General features: G+C 40.6%; 1 protein-coding gene across 14 annotated transcripts in view; it reads left to right on the top strand.

The window, feature by feature from the left end:
• The window catches only part of MYO5A (myosin VA), an 88,464-nt gene that overhangs the window by 39,346 nt on the left and 31,326 nt on the right, over positions 1–17,792 (top strand). For 8 of the 14 annotated variants that reach the window (XM_015872826.2, XM_015872829.2, XM_015872827.2 and 5 more), the window contains exons 9-20: positions 362–468; positions 2,958–3,223; positions 3,803–3,884; positions 6,679–6,819; positions 7,368–7,493; positions 9,980–10,063; positions 11,177–11,179; positions 13,660–13,821; positions 14,874–14,971; positions 15,588–15,674; positions 15,774–15,882; positions 17,027–17,238. In XM_015872826.2, the coding sequence (XP_015728312.1) occupies positions 362–468; positions 2,958–3,223; positions 3,803–3,884; positions 6,679–6,819; positions 7,368–7,493; positions 9,980–10,063; positions 11,177–11,179; positions 13,660–13,821; positions 14,874–14,971; positions 15,588–15,674; positions 15,774–15,882; positions 17,027–17,238 (1,477 nt within the window). The remainder of the gene's footprint in view (positions 1–361; positions 469–2,957; positions 3,224–3,802; positions 3,885–6,678; positions 6,820–7,367; positions 7,494–9,979; positions 10,064–11,176; positions 11,180–13,659; positions 13,822–14,873; positions 14,972–15,587; positions 15,675–15,773; positions 15,883–17,026; positions 17,239–17,792) is intronic. The other 6 variants (XM_015872828.2, XM_015872832.2, XM_015872833.2 and 3 more) reach the window with 1 other exon arrangement.

Consider the following 17,792-nt stretch of genomic DNA (forward strand, 5'->3'; position numbering starts at 1 on the left):
TTCAGGGATTGAGATAGTTTTATTGCCTTTACGGGATATTTAAGTTGCGGTGTAATCACATACCTAGTGTAGAAGAACATATGTGAATGCTGGGTTCCCATTATGCAGTGCTGGAGGTCTCTGAGAAAGCATTTTGAAACAGCAACTAAAATAGTTCATTTTTCAGTATCTTCTTTGCATCTGGTAATAAAGTGGTTTTGATAGAATCAGAGCCAAGGAGCATGTTCAAATACCAATTGCTCTGAAAACATCCCACACGTACTAGTGGCAGTTTTTCTTCTCTTAATAACATTTTTCAGACATGACTCATGATTCTTTACTTCTATCTCCAGTCTAAACATTTTATTCATCATTTTTTCAGGGATTAGTGATTCCTACCAGATGGGAATTTTTTACATCCTTGCTGGCATCCTTCACTTGGGCAACGTGGAGTTTGCACCTCGGGATTCTGACAGCTGCGCCGTTCCTGTAAGTAGTGGGTGAGCTCAGGAGTGTGCCTTCTTTTCTGCCAGTCCCATCTTTTGCTTGTTTGCAAGAATCTTTCCTGGAAAAGAAGTAATAACATGAAAATGTGAACTGCATTGTTTCTAATTTGTTTATATTCTTTTGGGGGATGGATCCAATTCTTAGTTTACAACCTTTAGACAGTATTCTTTGTATTATAACCATGGTTGCCTTGATTTCTTCTAGACAGACTGGCTTGATAGATAGGCCTTCTAGATCTTTATATTCCTACATGAGTACATTCCCTGCCAAGAGTAAATGGTTTGCAGGATGGGCTGCTTTGTGTTAAATGCCAAACTAGCCAAATAAGTGCAAAGCAAATGTATTGCAAAGTTCTCTGGGATATCTAGGTGGGAGCCAAGGATATACAGATGTGATTAATATGATGCATTTAAGATTATTGTGGTTTTTTCAGTCTTTTATTAACTTTGTGGAGGTCCATAGTGAGAAATATGAAGTCTGATATGAACAAAACTTCTTTATTCAGTAAGGACCAAAGCTTCTTACTGAAGTTATTATTCTGGAGATGGGAAGCAAAAAAGATCTGCTTGTTCTATTCTTGTCACTCTTCTTTTCCGTGGATTCACAAGTGAGCAGTTTCTCTTTCTGCCTTTCCTTGAATGCCTACTGCTGTACTACACAGCCTTCATCATTCTCTGTTCAAACAGTAGCAGCAGTTGCAGGCTTTATTCTCCCTTTGCTGGCAGTCGGTTTCTCAAGCATCTGCAGTAGCAGTTTCTGGAGCTGAAACAACAGGTCCTCCATAGGACCACAGCTAATTAGTGTGCCTACTCTGACACCATCTGAGGAATCTAATAGATAGTTGCTGTGAAACCACAACAATAGTCTAGCTCTTTGATGTGTCTTAAAAAGGTTTTGACTACAAAGGAAGCATCATTTAATGATCACAGGTGGGAAGCAGATGAGGCCCAGGACATGATGAGGTAGCCTGGGTTGTAATGGATATCTCTGATGCTGTAATCCCATTGAAAGAATAGTACAAAGCTGAAAGATCCTGTGCAATCCTATCCTGATGTGGTGAGTGTGTAGCAGGCAGAGACAAATGTCTGCTCCCTGGCTTTGGCTACTTGAGCTGTGTTGTTCTCTGACAATAGCCATGTTGTGTAGAGCTCTGCTGCCATGCACGTGGGTCTGTCTGGATGCAATGATGCAAGGTTGTGCTTTGGGAAGCTCAGTGGATGTCTACTCACCATGCTGTGTGAATTAATCACTTTGTTTAAAGTCAGTTTGAGTAACCCTAATTTGGAACTCTTTTGTGCAGTTCTGTTATTTTTGTTGTTATTACTTTATTATTGTTTTCTGAGCCATTTAAAGTGGTATGGCTATGCTGAAAGAAGATGTGTTCAGTTAACTGGATTTTAGAAGTGTAACAGCACTGCCTTGGGGACTGTATGCCCTAAGGACTGCAGTAAGCCCCAAAGAAGGCAGAAGGACATAAAAAAAAAAAAAAGAAGATAAAGCTGATGTACTTGAAGTTATTGGGCATGTAGTAATGGTTCCCTATAATCTGTCCTTGTCAAGATGCTGCTTGTCAGCATGCTCTTGAGCCATACAGTGCAAAGTGAATATGAGGAAGTAGTGCTAGGGGAATTCCTTTAGAGGAAAGACCTGTCTGTCCTTGATTTCTAACTTCTGGTTTGCTTGTTAGTAACGAAGTACAGTGACTTAACTCACTGAGTAGTAAACCCACTGCTCTGATTTTTTTTTATGCAGAAATGTTAAATACCCATTTCAGTGTGTAAGCCTTGCTAGTTGGTTTGATACTAAAAACCAAAGGTCAGGTTTTTTTGTTTTTTTTTTAGTCTCTTTTTACATTTTTAAGTTCAATTTGAGAGTTAGGTAACATCCTATCTGTTCTCTGATCTCTTAACATTCGTCTCCAGACTTCAGCAGGGAAATACTGTTTTAAATTCTGAGACCAGAATGCTGTATCACTTTGACACTTCTTCCTATTCATTCTTAGCTTGGGCTGTGATCCCCCACTATCTGTCACTCCCTGCCACAGGTGTATATGATTAGAGGAGAGCACTATGCAGAAGCTGTAGTCTGTTCTGTCCTCAGGACATAGCTGATGTCCTGTCCTCTGCATTTTACTCAAAACTAAGGCAGTTAGAGGTATTCAAAATGCAAAGTCCATCCCTGGGAAGCTAGATGACTCATTTTTGTGGGGGTTCCAGGTTGCCTGTGTGGGACTTCTTTACAAACACAGGTACAGTGAAATGCCTTTGGGGAAACTATTTCAGTAATTTACTTCAGTGATGTGAATGTGATATGTGGGTAGGGAACTTGTGCTCTGGAGAAAGATAAGCTAAGGAAGCTGCACTTGCTGCTTGTGGTTAGATCACTGCAGGCAGACAGTTCTTCTGATTATGCGATTGCATGTATGCTACCAGTAATAATATTTCAAGACCTAATGATTTTGTTTTTATTAGCCCAAGCACGACCCCCTCACCATCTTCTGTGACCTCATGGGTGTGGAGTATGAAGAGATGGCTCACTGGCTTTGCCATAGGAAGCTCGTAACTGCCACTGAAACCTACATCAAGCCAATTTCTAGACTCCATGCCATCAATGCCAGAGATGCACTTGCCAAACATATCTATGCTAATCTCTTTAACTGGATTGTAGATCATGTGAACAAAGCCCTTCATTCTACTGTAAAGCAACATTCTTTTATTGGAGTGTTGGACATTTATGGGTGAGTCTTTTTGTTAGAGGTACATCACTTCTTACATGAATATCTACCACATTATTTTGGTCTTTGTCATGCTACACTGTGTGAATTAAACAAACAAACAAACAAAAAACAACCAAAAAGACAAAACACAAAAAACCCTGAACTATACTTTTACCTGCTGCATTTTTCAGGTGAAGGAAGTAGATGTTTAGTCTTGATAGGCAGTCCAAGATCTTTGTCTTGACGTTTACTGTGAGATTTCAGATTTTTTTTATATTAGTTGTTCCATTATGTATTTTATTTGAGAAGGTCATATGCCAGTTGTCACCTCATGGTCAGAGTTGACAAAGGTAACTAACATGATCTCTGGGACCACTGATCCCTTCCTTGCGTTCCTCATCCCTGCCAAAAAAGAGAGCACCCCTGAACTGCCCTTGCTCTGTGACTTGCTCTTTCCCTGTCTGCTTTGTTACATGGTTGTGGTTTTTATGCCTGGAATAATGCAATGAATTCAATTGAGAGGAGGGAGTTTAAAGTTATGGAATCATTTAATCTGTTTTTTTCATTGAACAAATACTGTTGAATGTCTATATGTTTTAGATTTGAGACATTTGAAATCAACAGCTTTGAACAGTTCTGTATCAACTATGCCAATGAGAAACTGCAGCAGCAGTTCAATATGGTAAGTAGGAAATTACTGGCATTTCCTCTTCCCTTTCCCCTCACCAAAGTCCATTCTGCTAATTGGGTCCCCAGTGGTTAGGATGAATTCCTTCAGTCTATTAACCAGCTGTCCTGGCTGTGGGCTTTGGGGGTTGGGAAAAGATTGACTATCTCCTGAAAATAGATTTTATGACTAACTGCTGCTCTGGGACTATTTGAAATTCCGATCACAGTAACAATTGTGAGACAGAAGCAGTGCCTGGCAATTAAGACCCTGAGAATGCCTGTCAATGAGAACACTGTATGGATGAAGTTTGAGTTAGTTGTGTCTTCATAACCTGCAACAAGAGTCTCTGCACTGACAGAAGAGAGCAGAACTTCACTGCTGGAAGTCTGCCTTGCTCACTTTCAATGCTATTGCAAATGACTTTATTTTTTGAGGGTTTACAGCCATGTCCTTAAGATGATCACTGACTTGTGGCAAGAAGCGCCTCTTCTCCCTCCTTCAGAGAGATCATGATTCTCTCTTGTCAGCCCCAGTGACATTTTTAATTATATATCTTACCTGCATAATGATGAGGCAAGTTATTTATGCCAGGCCTGTTGCTAGGCTGTGCTGCTGTGCTGGAATAGCTTTGAGCTATATTTACAAGAGCACTTCAGTGATGGTGCGTATGTGCAGAACTGGATCACCCTCAGCAATTGTTTATCCCAGCAGCAGGGACACAGACTGGGAGTAAGCAGCATGTTAGAACTGAGACTGGCTTCCCAGCTCCAAAATGGCGTTTCTGTATTTATAGTGCTACAGATGGTTTCAGCTCCATAAGCTACATGTCATAACAAGGTATTTCAGAGTTTTCTCAGCTCTGCAGAAAAATTTCATTCTGTGAAAATAATAAAGGTTCGTTTATTATTGGGATGGGATCACTGCTCCCATGTTCTCTTTCCTATGTGTTTCACAAAGGATGCGGTAAAGAGGTGTTTGTATTGATTCCTTTCTAAGCTGCCAAGCTCTGGCCCTGTGGACACAGACCTATAGGACTGCAGCCTCTGCTACATGCAGTGCAGCAGGCAGATGTACTGGTTGCTAAAAACCCCGTGGGATGGTGCTGGCAGTCAGCAACCCTTCATGCACTGCCTGAGAAGCTGAAGCAGCACGTGGGCAGGCCCTGCATCCCATCTTCTCCTTCATCCAACAGCTTGTCTCTTGCTGGAGGCAGGAGGATGCAGAACGATGGAAGCAGCAGCTTCTGTGCTGCTTTTTGAGAAAGCAGGGCTTCAGGAATTGGGATAATTAAAGCTGTTGTTGCTTTGACAAATGTCACAACTTAGATAAACATGAAACTGTGATGTCTTATCTACAGCATGGCTTTATTTTATGATGGTATCCCTAGTATCCATTAACAGCTTCGTACTTTTGTGTTGGCCAGGTTTTTGATAAATCTTCTATCTGCTTCCTTAATCTTTTGGGAGTGTAGAGAAGGTGGATGTGCTGTGGGTTTGTGCAGTGCGTAGGTTGTAAGGGCCCCTAGGACAACACATTGGCCAACCCTTGCTGAGTGCAACTCACCCACAGAACTGCTAATTTTTTTACAGTAAAGAAAAAGGTTTACATGTAGATGGCTTAGATATGATACACCAATAAAACATTATCATTTACTTTCCTGTCAGGAATTAACTTGCATGTAATGCAGCTGTTAAGTGGATGAGTGTGGAAGGGCTCCCACGGGCACTGTTAAGGAGCGCTGTTTTGGAAAGGATCATGTTAAGCTAATGAAATAAAAAGGATAAACTGCTTTGTCAGGGCAGCTTGTGCTGTCTTACTGATGTGTGCTGGGAAAGTGTGGAGTGTTTACGGCCTTCTGAGCTGAATTAGGGGGGCAATTAAGGCTATATCCAGAACCATAGGTGTTGCTGGCTGCCCCCTATATAGTGCCTATAGTGCTGCTCTTCGGTGTTGGGATATGTTTTGAATTTATTTTTTTGCCTGTTACATCAGATAATATGCATTAAAATGTAAATAGGTGATAAGGTATAGTTTAAAATACATGGAACCAGCAGTGTTTTTAATTCTTAAAACACATGCTTGTGCTGTTAAGACCACAGTTTCCTTGTTTAATATTTTATCGTGTATTTTTTCCTGAAGTTTATTTCCTATGCACGTTGTTTTAAGCTGTGCAGGGTTTTGTTTTGTTTTGTTTTCAATAGTATATTTTTAAAACGATACAATGCCATTTTTATTGATCTTGGTACATCGCATTTGTTGTGCAGATACTCTTAGTCATTCTCGCAGGTTTTTGCTGAAGTGTATATTTAGTGTAATACGTCACCTCTGAAAGAACTTATCAGTCATTTGAGAGAAAAATGGAACTCTGCTGTTTTACAAGAAAACACTGAAGGTTTATTGTGTAATTTTGCTTGAAATAGAGCAGTGTTCGTAAATTTGAAATCATAAGTGCGTGTCACATCCCAATTTGAAAGTTGCTCTTCCTGTACTTGAAGCTTTTTCAGGATTTTGTGTTATTTTTAGAAAAAGGAGCTTATAGTCACTGGGGAACAATGTGGGAAAAAGATAAGAAAAGCAGACCTTATATGCATAGAGTATGGATGAATGCGTTAATTCAGTCTGTTGTTTTGAGGCCAGGAAAAAGGGTGAATTTGTCTTTCATAAACCTTGTTAAAAGGTTTATTCCATTTAACTTGTGCACCACTTGACAGCCTGGATTAATGTGCCAAGGTGAATTCAAGTGGGAGTTTGATGTATTTATTCTGCATTTTGTTTCACGGAAAACTGTTTTCTTTTTGCCCCATAGCATGTGTTTAAGCTGGAACAAGAAGAATACATGAAAGAACAAATACCATGGACCTTGATTGATTTCTATGACAATCAGCCTTGCATCAACCTCATAGAAGCCAAAATGGGAGTTCTGGATCTGTTAGATGAGGAATGCAAGGTGTGTTTTTGAGGGCTTTCATAGGGAAAGAGGTCATCATCTATCCTGCTACCTGGGGCCTCACAGGGAAAAATAATCTGCATGTAGCCATTATTTTGGTGCTCTGATGCTGAAATACTTTAAAGAATGTAGAAACAGAATTGGCAGAGAAGGAGAAAAAATGATTTTTAGTCATGCTTTTTTTTTTTTCCTTTTTTAACATTAATGGTTCTATGATAATTCAGTGGGAACTCAGCCTGGCTTTTTGTCCCTATTGGTGGTAGATAAATTCTGACCCACTGCTCAGTCAGATACCATTCCTCTGGGATCCTCACTGACATGTACGTGTGACATCGAAAGTGCTGTGAGCATCTTACATGTCACATAGCAGCAATAAGGGCTGTGCCGAGTCCACAGTGAAAAGCAAGGACATGGCTACTTGCTAAGGGCAGTGCTGGAAATCCGAGGAGCCAGAGTTTGAAAGCAAATTGAAAAATATCCCCTTGGTTTCCTTTGCTACTGAAAAAGTTCTCAGTACATTTTAAATGGCTTTGTGTTCTCTTACGTAGATGCCAAAAGGCTCGGATGACACTTGGGCCCAAAAACTGTACAATACTCATTTGAATAAATGCACCCTCTTTGAAAAACCACGTTTATCCAATAAGGCTTTTATCATCAAACACTTTGCTGACAAGGTAAGGAGTTTTCTGCTGGTTACCTTTTTCCAAAGCTGTAGGGAACAAGGGGGTGGGGAGGGAGACTGAGACAAGTGCTGTCTCAGGGAGTGGGGCTGTGGTGGTCCCTGCCTGGGGGAAACTGGTGTCTAGGAACTGCTCAGATGTGTATGGGACAGCTGCTGGGTTGTCCTGCTGCCTGGTGAAACCTGTCTGCAGCTTGGATGCAAAACTGATGCTGTGCATTGACAGATGTTTCTGTATCTCATGCCAGTGCGTGAAGTTATCAGCTCTGAGTGCTTGTTACAGCACCGTTCAATCTGCTGGAGGTTTCAGCTGATGCTTTCGCCCTCAGTTCAGTCAGGGTAAGCCGCTTCAGCTGGCATGGTTTCAGCAGCAGTTTTTGGCTAATGCCATTCATTTTGATGAGGTGGGGTAAGGAGTGCCCAGGAAACATTCCTACTGGCCACAAGGCAGAAAGAACAAGCTGAGAGGCTGACCGGTGGACAGCAGCCTAATTTTCTGCTTGGCTTCTTGTAAAATGTGTGCCCGCCTGTACACCAGCTCCAAAGAAAGTTGAGCTGGCAGCTGTACAGAGCCAGGAAGACAAACAAGAGCTCCTGACTCCTATCACATGCTGTAATCACTAATCATCCTTTGTTCAAAATGTGCATTTGCAAGTCACAACATAAATTCCAATTACATGAGGCAAAATAGAAAATCATGTATCTCTCCACAGCTTTAGCTAAAGAGCAACAACAAACCAGTGGTAGTTTTGCTGCAAACAGGCAACCAGCTGACAACACACCCTGCTGTTATTGCTGGAGCAGAATGTGCTCTTCCCACCTTTTGCCTCTTCTGGTCAGTGAGCAGCTATTTCTGGCAGACTCAGTGGAGTACATGTGCTGTCCAGCTCGGACAGCTGAGTTGAAAGAAAAAAGCTCAACTCTGGTTTAAGATACTTGTCCTGTTAAATAAAGAAGCTGGTTCAGAATTTTGTCAGCTGTGTCAAAAAGCTGGCCACAAGCTTGGGCAAGCTCTGGAATTCTTATCATAGGTCTGGATGTGCTGACTCGAGGGACTGGAGTTGTTTATTTGCTTCCTCTTGATTTCTCAAAAGTTCTTCAAATTGCACACAGAGGAAAGATCCTATTCTTGTTGGTTCAAGTGTTACCTTAATGAAAGCCCTGAGAGCTCTGTATAGATTTGTGAGTTCTGTTTCATTTGCTACATGAGAGAGCAAGAAGGATTTAATTGCTATTATGCTGCTCAGTAGTCTATAGTTCGATGTTTGAAAATCAGATGTTCCTATACCTGCTCTGAGAATCACAGTCTGAGGAAAGCTAAAAGGAGCTCCATGCAGGTACTGGCTGAGCTCTAAGCCCCAGCACTCTGTCTGTGCCAAGCAGTGTGTGCTTTCCTATGTGCTTATGTGAGGGCATACAGACATCTTGAAAATGTAAGGCTGTAGCTGGCATGTGAGGGAGCTGCGTGCCTTGTCGTCATCTTTTCTGGGGGAAAGCAGAGATCCTGCTGCCCTCTCGTGGCATCATATCTGCCGTACCTGAAATAACATGCAGAGTGGGCTTCAAGTTGCGGGCAGACCTTGGAAAATCCCCTTGTCTTCCCCATAAGAATATATTAGATGTTGTTTTTCAGCCTGAGGGATAGCGTCATTGTGTAAGAATTACTAAGTGGCAGTACTGGAAGATGTCTGCTGGTGGACGTCAGTCTGTCTGCTCTGAAAGAACAAAATTGGTTTAAGGGCTTGCTCTTGTTTTGTAGCCTGCACTTCTGCTGCTATGAGGTCAGAGGAGGCCTGAAAGCAGAGTTGCCATCCTTATGCTAATTGTCTATGAATTCTAAGGTGTGAACTTGTTGACAGGAGCTTTTAGCTTTTGTTCAGCCTGGAATGAAGACTGTGGAATATTGGGCTTTTTAGGTGCAGCTCCAGCCGTTCTTTGATCAAGTATCCGTGGCCCCTTGATAGAGGATCGCTGTGTGTTGTCAAAACAGGCAGACTTAACTGATTCTCAAGCAAATAGTCTTTCTGAGTACAAATGAAGCGTTTTCCTAACAGCTTGCAGGCAGATTTACTTATTGCCTGTCAGCTAATGAGATTAGTTGTTTTGTTCTCAGTTGCACCCAGGCTTCTCACCATGTTGCAGCCCTGATGACTTCAATATAGGAGATGCTTAATACAAACATTGATTCTTCACCTTTGCAGTAACAATTCAGTTATGCTGTCTTACTACAGGCTCCTCTCTGCAGAGATATATCAGGTCTACTGCAATAACAGCACTCATCACTACATGTTTCGATGTTTTACACTTACTGCAAAGCACTGGCTTTGAGCAAAATCTGTATCTTAAGAAAGATGCAGCCAGATATTTTCAGCACCCAGAAGAGTTATATTTTAATGTGAATGTTATAGCTGGTGGATTCTGTGCTACTTATTACTTACTTTTAATACTTCTTTTTAATTATTTTTTAATGATCCTTTTCAGGTGGAATATCAATGTGAAGGCTTTCTGGAGAAGAATAAGGACACTGTTTATGAAGAACAAATTAAGGTCCTAAAATCAAGTAAGGTTAGTATGAGGATTATTTTTATTTTTTCTGTTGTTATAATGCCTTGAGTTAAGCATCATGTGAATTTTTTCATAAAACCAGGAAATTTTTCTGCCTTGACTGAAGATGAACATAGTTCAGATCACATTTGCTTGTTTATCCATATGAACTGAGAAAGTCCTGTAGCCTAGCTTTTTTTCCAGCTGAGGAAATACAGCAGAGGCTGTATTTAACCTCAGATTCCAGTAGATCAAAATGTAACCTTTTTGTTCCCCTCTAATATACTGTAGTACTGTAAGAAGGCTTAGCAGTTAAGGCTTTTTAAATCTGAAATCAGAAACTGCTTGTTTATGGCCTGACAATTGAGCAGAATAGTGCTGCAGGAGAGACAAGTTCTATTCCAGAAGCAAAATGAAAGGAGGGGAATCTACAAACACTGAGGAAATGAACCAGAACTTACTGAGTCTCACCTTCTCAGTGTCTGTGATAGATAACATCTGAATAGAAATACACTGCGTGAAGAAATATTATAGAACAGGCCTTCAGTGGCATCATTGGCTTTTTTAATGTAAAAAATGCTGGTTGTGCTCTTCTGAAAGTTAAGAGCAATTAACTTAACATTGTGGTCTGATGACCCTTGGGAATTTGCTATCTCTAATGACCCAGGAAGCTTGGTATCAAGGACTGACTGCTTAAAATTATACTGTTCTATCAAGAATTCCAACATTTTCTGCTTCTGTTTATATTCTGAGCTGATTTATGAAGTTAAATGATTAAAATGTGTAGTATAATGAAAAAACTACTGCAAACTTTCCGCTGAGAATTGAGAATGAGAAATGAAATGTCTCAAGGTAGTTGCTTTGCTGCGGGGAGCACTGCAGCAGCTCGGGGGCTGCCTTTCACTATGCTGAGTCAATCCAGTTCTCAGTGCTAAAAAACAAAACCGCTTTCTCCCAGTGTTAAATTTTGCCAAGGCAAGTATTTCCCAAAGAAGAAAAGTTTGAATTTGAGAATGTCTCATTTTTATTTTGCAGCAGGCCCTATTTATTAGTAACTTTAATAGGATTATATCGCTGATTTTAATTCTTTCTTTGTTGTTGCTCTTCTCTGGGTTTGCTGTACACATCCAACAGAAGGTAATTCTAAATTGAATGCATCATCTGTCATCCTGCCCATGCATGCTTGTCACTGCTCGGGGTTTGAACATACAGCTCAAATGCTTCTTTGCTCTCTGAAGTGCATGACTAACTCTTCTCTTGGCAGGCAGTGTAATGCTGAGTTTTATTTTTTGGACTTCTCTTTAAATCCACCCACAGCACTTAACTTGAATTAGTTCAGTTTCCATGCATGTATCATGAAAGTACGTGCATGTCCTCAGCTTCTGTGCATGCTACTGGCATGTTGTTAAAGTCTTCTGCTGTGGTTCTGTATTGCAAGAAATTGTCAGTAAGATTGTATCAGCAGAATGTCAAATAGTTAGAAAAAAATTACAGGGAAAAGATGCTTGCTTGTTCTCTGCCCTGTGAGTTATCTGCCCTTTGATCAGTGTTTTCCCTGTCTTTGAACATTCCTAATGTTCTGCAAAACAAAGAAAACTGATAAGATAGGAAAAAAAACAACACAAACCAAAACATATGTGCCCCTACAGTGTGGATCTTGTCAGCAGTGCTCTCCTGTTGACCTCTGCTGCTGGATGTTGCACCTTTCTTCTGTATGTAGTAAATAAAAGAGAATTTGAGACTTTGAAATGTACTTACCATTTTTACAGCCAGGCTTTCTCAGGAGTGGGAACAGGGAGGAAATGTGTAGCTTAGAGCTCATTCATCCACCACTCAGACACTGGGGACCCCTTCCTCACATTTGCTGCTGTTGCATTAAAGCATCAGTACTTTCAGACAAAGCATATTGCATTCAAATAAGTTTCTATGTGGAATTAAAGGACTCAGCTATGTAATTTAGATGGCTACAAACATAGCTTTATAATGTCTGACTACAGGTAACTGAATGAGCTTTCCAGCCATCCTAAACTCTTTGTCCAGTCAGTGGAAGGAGACAGCCTAAATCACCCTCAGGAAGTGTCATTCATCCACAGCTAAATCTAAGGTGGTAATCTAAGGGAATCTAAGGTAACAAACAGTGCTCCTGACCTGTGAGACTTAGGTGAGATAAAGCTGAATTGCAATACTCCTCTTTAGATTTAGTGATTTAGGATACCTTCATAGCATTCACAGTCATTATATTAAGCTAGAGTTCTGTGCTAGATGCTAGTGAGGACTGTTTGATGCCTTCTGCTAGCCCATCTGGCACAACCACAGAGCACAAATACCATTTTGTTGCACAGCATGTTTTGTTGAGTATTGTGCATGATCACCAAAAGGCAAAAGCAACTTTTAAATTTTTTGGCTTGTGCTCAGCCAAAAAAAAATGAACTACATTCACTTTGTAGTTGAATGTTCCTATCTCTTGTGAGAAAATGCACAGATGCTGGATGAAAGATTGTTCACTAACAAGTAGAGAATTTTGGATTTTCTTATTTTTGTAATGCTTCTCAAGCTATACCATATTTGGTGTTATTTTTAGGTACAAGTTGCCCTAAAGCAGCTATTATCTGCTTTTTTTTTTATTTTTTCATTATTTGACCTCATTGCAGCCTTTCAGTACCTGAAGGGAACTTACTCCCAGGAGGGGAGTAAACTCTTCGAAAGGGCTGATAATAGCAGGACTAGGGGAAATGGTTTTAAGTTGAAGGAGGGAAGATTTAGGTTGGATGTTAGGGGAAAGTTCTTTACTAGAAGAGTGGTTAGGTCCTGGAACAGGCTGCCCAGTGAGGTTGTGGATGCCCCGTCCTTGGAGGTGTTCAAGGCCAGGTTGGACGGGGCCCTGGGCAACCTGATCTAGTAAAGGTGTATGTTTGGTGGCCCTGCCAGGCAGGGGGTTGGAACTATATGATCCTTGAGGTCCCTTCCAACCCGGGTAATTCTGTGATTCTGTGATCTGTGGGTGCATTTTGTAGTTGTTAGGGAACCAGAAGATCTGAATGACAGCTGGAAAGATTTTTTAGGTTTTTCTTCCCCTCCCGCTGATCTGATAGCAGCTCTTCAGTCACATGAATTTGGCTGACAGCTTTTTAGCTGATGATTCCTCATTTGTTATTTCAATTTAGAGTGATAAAAGAAGAATAATATTTGTTACTTGCTGGGTTATTCAGTGTCCTAGATGTTGCTCAACCACACAGAGGAATTTTACACACCAGTGGAATATGATAGGACCTTGCTGCTTCCCTCTTTCATCAAAGCAGATGTAGATAATTGCAATTGGTACTTACTAAACTGCTGTCAGTATCTAACAGTTTCATATGGAAGCTATTGCTCGCTCTGTGAAAAGAAAACTCAAATCAGAATTTTATCTTCAGAAGGAGACTCACTGATCAAAGCCACACATTTTTGGTACTAAACCATGACCTGTACTGCTAGCTTGAATGCTATTTTACATTTATCCCTGTTTTCCTATGTGGCACTTAAGGAAACAGAGCCTGGTTTGTAACCATCTTAAGCACAAACATGTGCCATCACTTGCTGCATTCTTACCCTCTGTAATTTTTCTGCCATTATACCAGTTTAAGCTGCTACCAGAATTATTCCAGGATGAGGAGAAGGTCATCAGTCCCACATCAGCCACCTCTTCAGGCCGTGTGCTGTTGTCTCGAACTCCTGTAAAACCAGCCAAGGCCAAGCCAGGTCAAACTAGCAAGGAGCATAAGAAAACTGTGGGGCATCAGGTGAGTTTAAGGATGCAGCTGTACTAAATAACCTTGCTCTTTATTTTACCCTGTCTGGGTAGGTCTTTGGGTATGCTGGTGATTCCTGGGGTCCCCAGTTGTGCGTTACATATAGTTTAGGCAAATATACCATAATTAGTAATATACTTTGGGCCAGAATTTCAGGGAGCTCAATTCTTATTATGGTGCCTGGTCAGTAACGTTTCCTCAAGATAGTTTTAACATGTTTGATGCTGAGAAGCTTTGAAAATCTTGTATTGTGTCTTTTTGGTCATTTTTCACATTCTCTGGCTCAATTTCAAAGTATGAGTTCAATCCTCAGAAGTCTGTCAGGGGGCTAAATGTAAAATATCTGTCTGTATGTGCCAGAATTGTATTAAAAGTATGTACATCAGTATGGCTGAATTCATTGCTAATTTCCAATCAACAGATTTAACAGACGTTTACTTAGGATGGTTTTGTCCTTAGCTAGTGCTTTATGCATGATGGATTGCCCCTTGGAATATTCATTGAAGCCAGGGAGAACTTTTTTTGATAGTTTGGTACTTGTTTTGATGTATTTGCCAGCCTGTACTGCTGTGTTATTGAGCAGTTCCATTTTCCTTTGCCTGGGACTTCTAGAATATCTCCCAAAGTTCTAATCAGTAGGTGTGACACTGGAATCACTGGGACCAAAGAAAATGATGAATGTTCTTTTCTGTTGATTTTAAATTTGATTTAAAATGGATATAAAATTAAATGGCTATTAAGTGATGCCATGAAGTTCACTCATGAAGAGATGGGTTGGACAAGTCTTAGGGTAGAAGAGATAGGCATAAGCTGAAAATAACTCAGTTTCTCACATGTTTTTGTAATTTATCACATGCCTGTAGGGAGTTTTACTTTCATAAAACTTAGCATTTAGAGCTCTGGCTGTAATGTCACAAGTTGGTGTTTTGTTTTCTACCAGAAGCACTATCACAAATAAGTATTGCTCAGTCTGCTCTCTGAGATTCTTTCAAACATGGCAGTTGAGATTATTCCTTGATGCTTTTCCCTTCTTTTTCAATAAGTTTCGAAACTCTCTTCATCTGCTGATGGAAACCCTGAACGCTACAACTCCACACTATGTGCGCTGTATTAAGCCTAATGACTTCAAGTTTCCATTCACGTAAGTTGTTTCATGTATGGTTCATATAGGCCTGTGAATGAGAGGGAATTCCCCAAGGACCTTACTGTCAAGGTTCTGCTAAGCATTAGCTCAATCAAGAGTGAGGTGATGTGCCTCATTTCTGTTGTTATGTGCTTATTGTGCATGCTGGTGTGCACTTGCAGCAAGGTATGTTTTGGATTGAGTAGAAGGAGCTTTTCTTCTTGGGTGATGATATGCGAGAAATACCTGCAATTTCATTTTAGCTTACATTTGCTGGAATTTGCTTTTGCTGATTCCATTGTTTTTTTATTTCCAGTTATTCCTAATCTTTTTTTCATATATGAATTTGCTCAGAGTGTTTCTCAAATACTTTATTAGCAGCTGGGCACACAAAGACCTCCATGACCACGTGTGTCAGGAAGGCTGGTGAGAAGTGGGACAAGGCTTCTGTAGATAAGCATCTTGAAGCAGCTCAGGCAATTCTGAATTCCATGGCCAGGCTGTTCTCTGTTACTGCTGAGTTGTGGAAGCACTACCTGTACTTGCTATCCAGTTGTCACATCCCACAGATACAAAGGTAGCAGATAACACCGGGCTGACCCCACACCTACGGGTTCTTCTTATTCCTACACAGATTTGATGAAAAGCGAGCAGTGCAGCAGCTGAGAGCTTGCGGTGTCCTGGAGACCATCCGAATCAGTGCAGCTGGTTTCCCCTCCAGGTGTGTTTGCTGCTTTTGAGATTGCTTTCAGCTACAGTTATTCTTCATAAGAGAATTGTTTGTTGTTTGGACTGACGCCATATCTATTTTATGGAACAGGTGGACGTACCAGGAGTTCTTCAGTCGTTACCGTGTTCTGATGAAGCAGAAAGATGTCCTTAGTGACCGAAAGCAGACATGTAAAAATGTCCTGGAGAAGCTGATTCTGGTACTAGATGTAGTCCTTAGAGCATTTGGAATCTGAAGGAATAAAGATAGGTCTCCTTGCTTAGTGCTGTCAGCCTTTGTCATACCTCAGCTGCCCCTTGCTTTACCTCCTACCTCCTTTTGCAGCCCTGCATTTCCAAACTATGCCATTAGCACCAGAATTGCACCTGAACTGTTGTGGTTTCTTGGTTGTTGTTTTTTTAAGAGCCAATGAGCAGTGATGGAAATCAGGCTACAAAGAGACAGTTCTAAGTATTGCCCAGGTAGAGGGTGATTAATTGAGATTTACTGAGAAGAGAAAGAAATAAAGTTTTCTGAAGATACAAAAGCAAGAAATTTACCTTGTTGAAATGCAATGCCAGTGTTAAGATGTTCATGGAAATAAGAAAAATAAGTACTCTGCAGACAAGTTGGTGCTTGGCTTTCCAATTTCTGTGTCATTGACTGGACTTAACTAAAATCTTTTGCCATTCATTTCAACTTGACCATCAATAAATCAACAGAATAATTTTTTGCTGTCATACCTTTGTATGGTTTCTGTTGTCTCAGGATTTCCCTCTAAGGAGCACTGCAGCCATACAGAGACAATATTATTCTTTTCCTGCTTTGGTTTTAAAGCTTCAGATCTGTTTCAGGAGCATAGTTGTGTTTTGTTTTGGCTCAGTCCTGGTGGCAGTAAATGATGAGTACACGTTTGAAGCCTGAGCTGTTTCCTTTGTACTGTGTAATATCATTGAAAGTGGGCAGTTGGGAGGGGGTCATCCACTGCTTAATCAAGAAATTACAAATATGCATTGCCTGTATCACTTTCATCCTCTGGGCCCCTTCTTCATTTCTTACAGCTTTCCATGTCATTCACAAATTTATGGCAATCTTCTTTAAGCAAATACCTTGTTTTATTTCTTTAGGCCCTGCTTGTGACCTTATTATATTAATTTGTTAATAGAATCATATAGAGAAAATACTCTCCTTCACTAGCTAATTCAAGTCTATATTTACTTTAAATATTACAGAGGTAAATTTGTGTCTTTACTAACAGTACTTTTCATTTAGCCATCATGCCTTTTTTTCTTTTTCTTTTTTTTTTTTTTTAATCTGCTAACATTTAATGCTATAACTGATCATCTTTTTACCTCTGAAAATAGGACAAGGATAAGTACCAGTTTGGTAAGACAAAAATATTTTTCCGGGCTGGTCAAGTAGCCTATCTTGAAAAAATAAGGGCAGATAAGTTGAGAGCTGCCTGTATCCGCATCCAAAAGACGATCCGAGGCTGGCTGATGAGAAAGAAGTACATGCGTATGAGGAAGGCTGCCATCACCATTCAGAGATATGTCAGAGGGCACCAAGCACGATGGTAAGCAATACTCTGGGGAAAATCCACGCTAGCCTCAATTCAGATACCTTTAAGTAGGACATTTAAATGTGATATATTTGCTCTCTCCTTTCTATGCTGGCTGAGAGGAAATGATTTTACAGGGAAATAAGGGAAATTGAATATAATGAGTGTGTCTCTCCTGCCTGTTTTTGACCTTCATAAGAGGACAGTAGCACCGTGGCCAGATGATGCTTAGAACAGTATGTTGTTAGTGGGAGAAGAATAAAACTAATACTAGGAGGTATTTCTGCGTGTGAAGTAAAGCAGGACTTCTGGTTAAATTGTCATTGCCCAATTTCCATATCCACTCCTGTCTGGGTCTGTGCAGCTAGAGAAGTGATTTGTCACCCAGAGTGCAGCTGTAAAGGGAGTTAAGTCAGCCAGAGTCATTTGTTTGGATTTACTCCTGAGGGATGGCCCTGCATGAGCCAAAGAGTAGGAGTGAGGGTGGCATCATTAAAGACAAAATGGTTTTGAAGTTCATAAGTATCTACCTTTGAGGAGAGGCTTATGTCATGATGCTTTGCAGTTGT

The sequence above is a fragment of the Coturnix japonica genome, chromosome 10 (genome assembly GCF_001577835.2).
Source record: "Coturnix japonica isolate 7356 chromosome 10, Coturnix japonica 2.1, whole genome shotgun sequence".
NCBI lineage: Eukaryota > Metazoa > Chordata > Aves > Galliformes > Phasianidae > Coturnix > Coturnix japonica.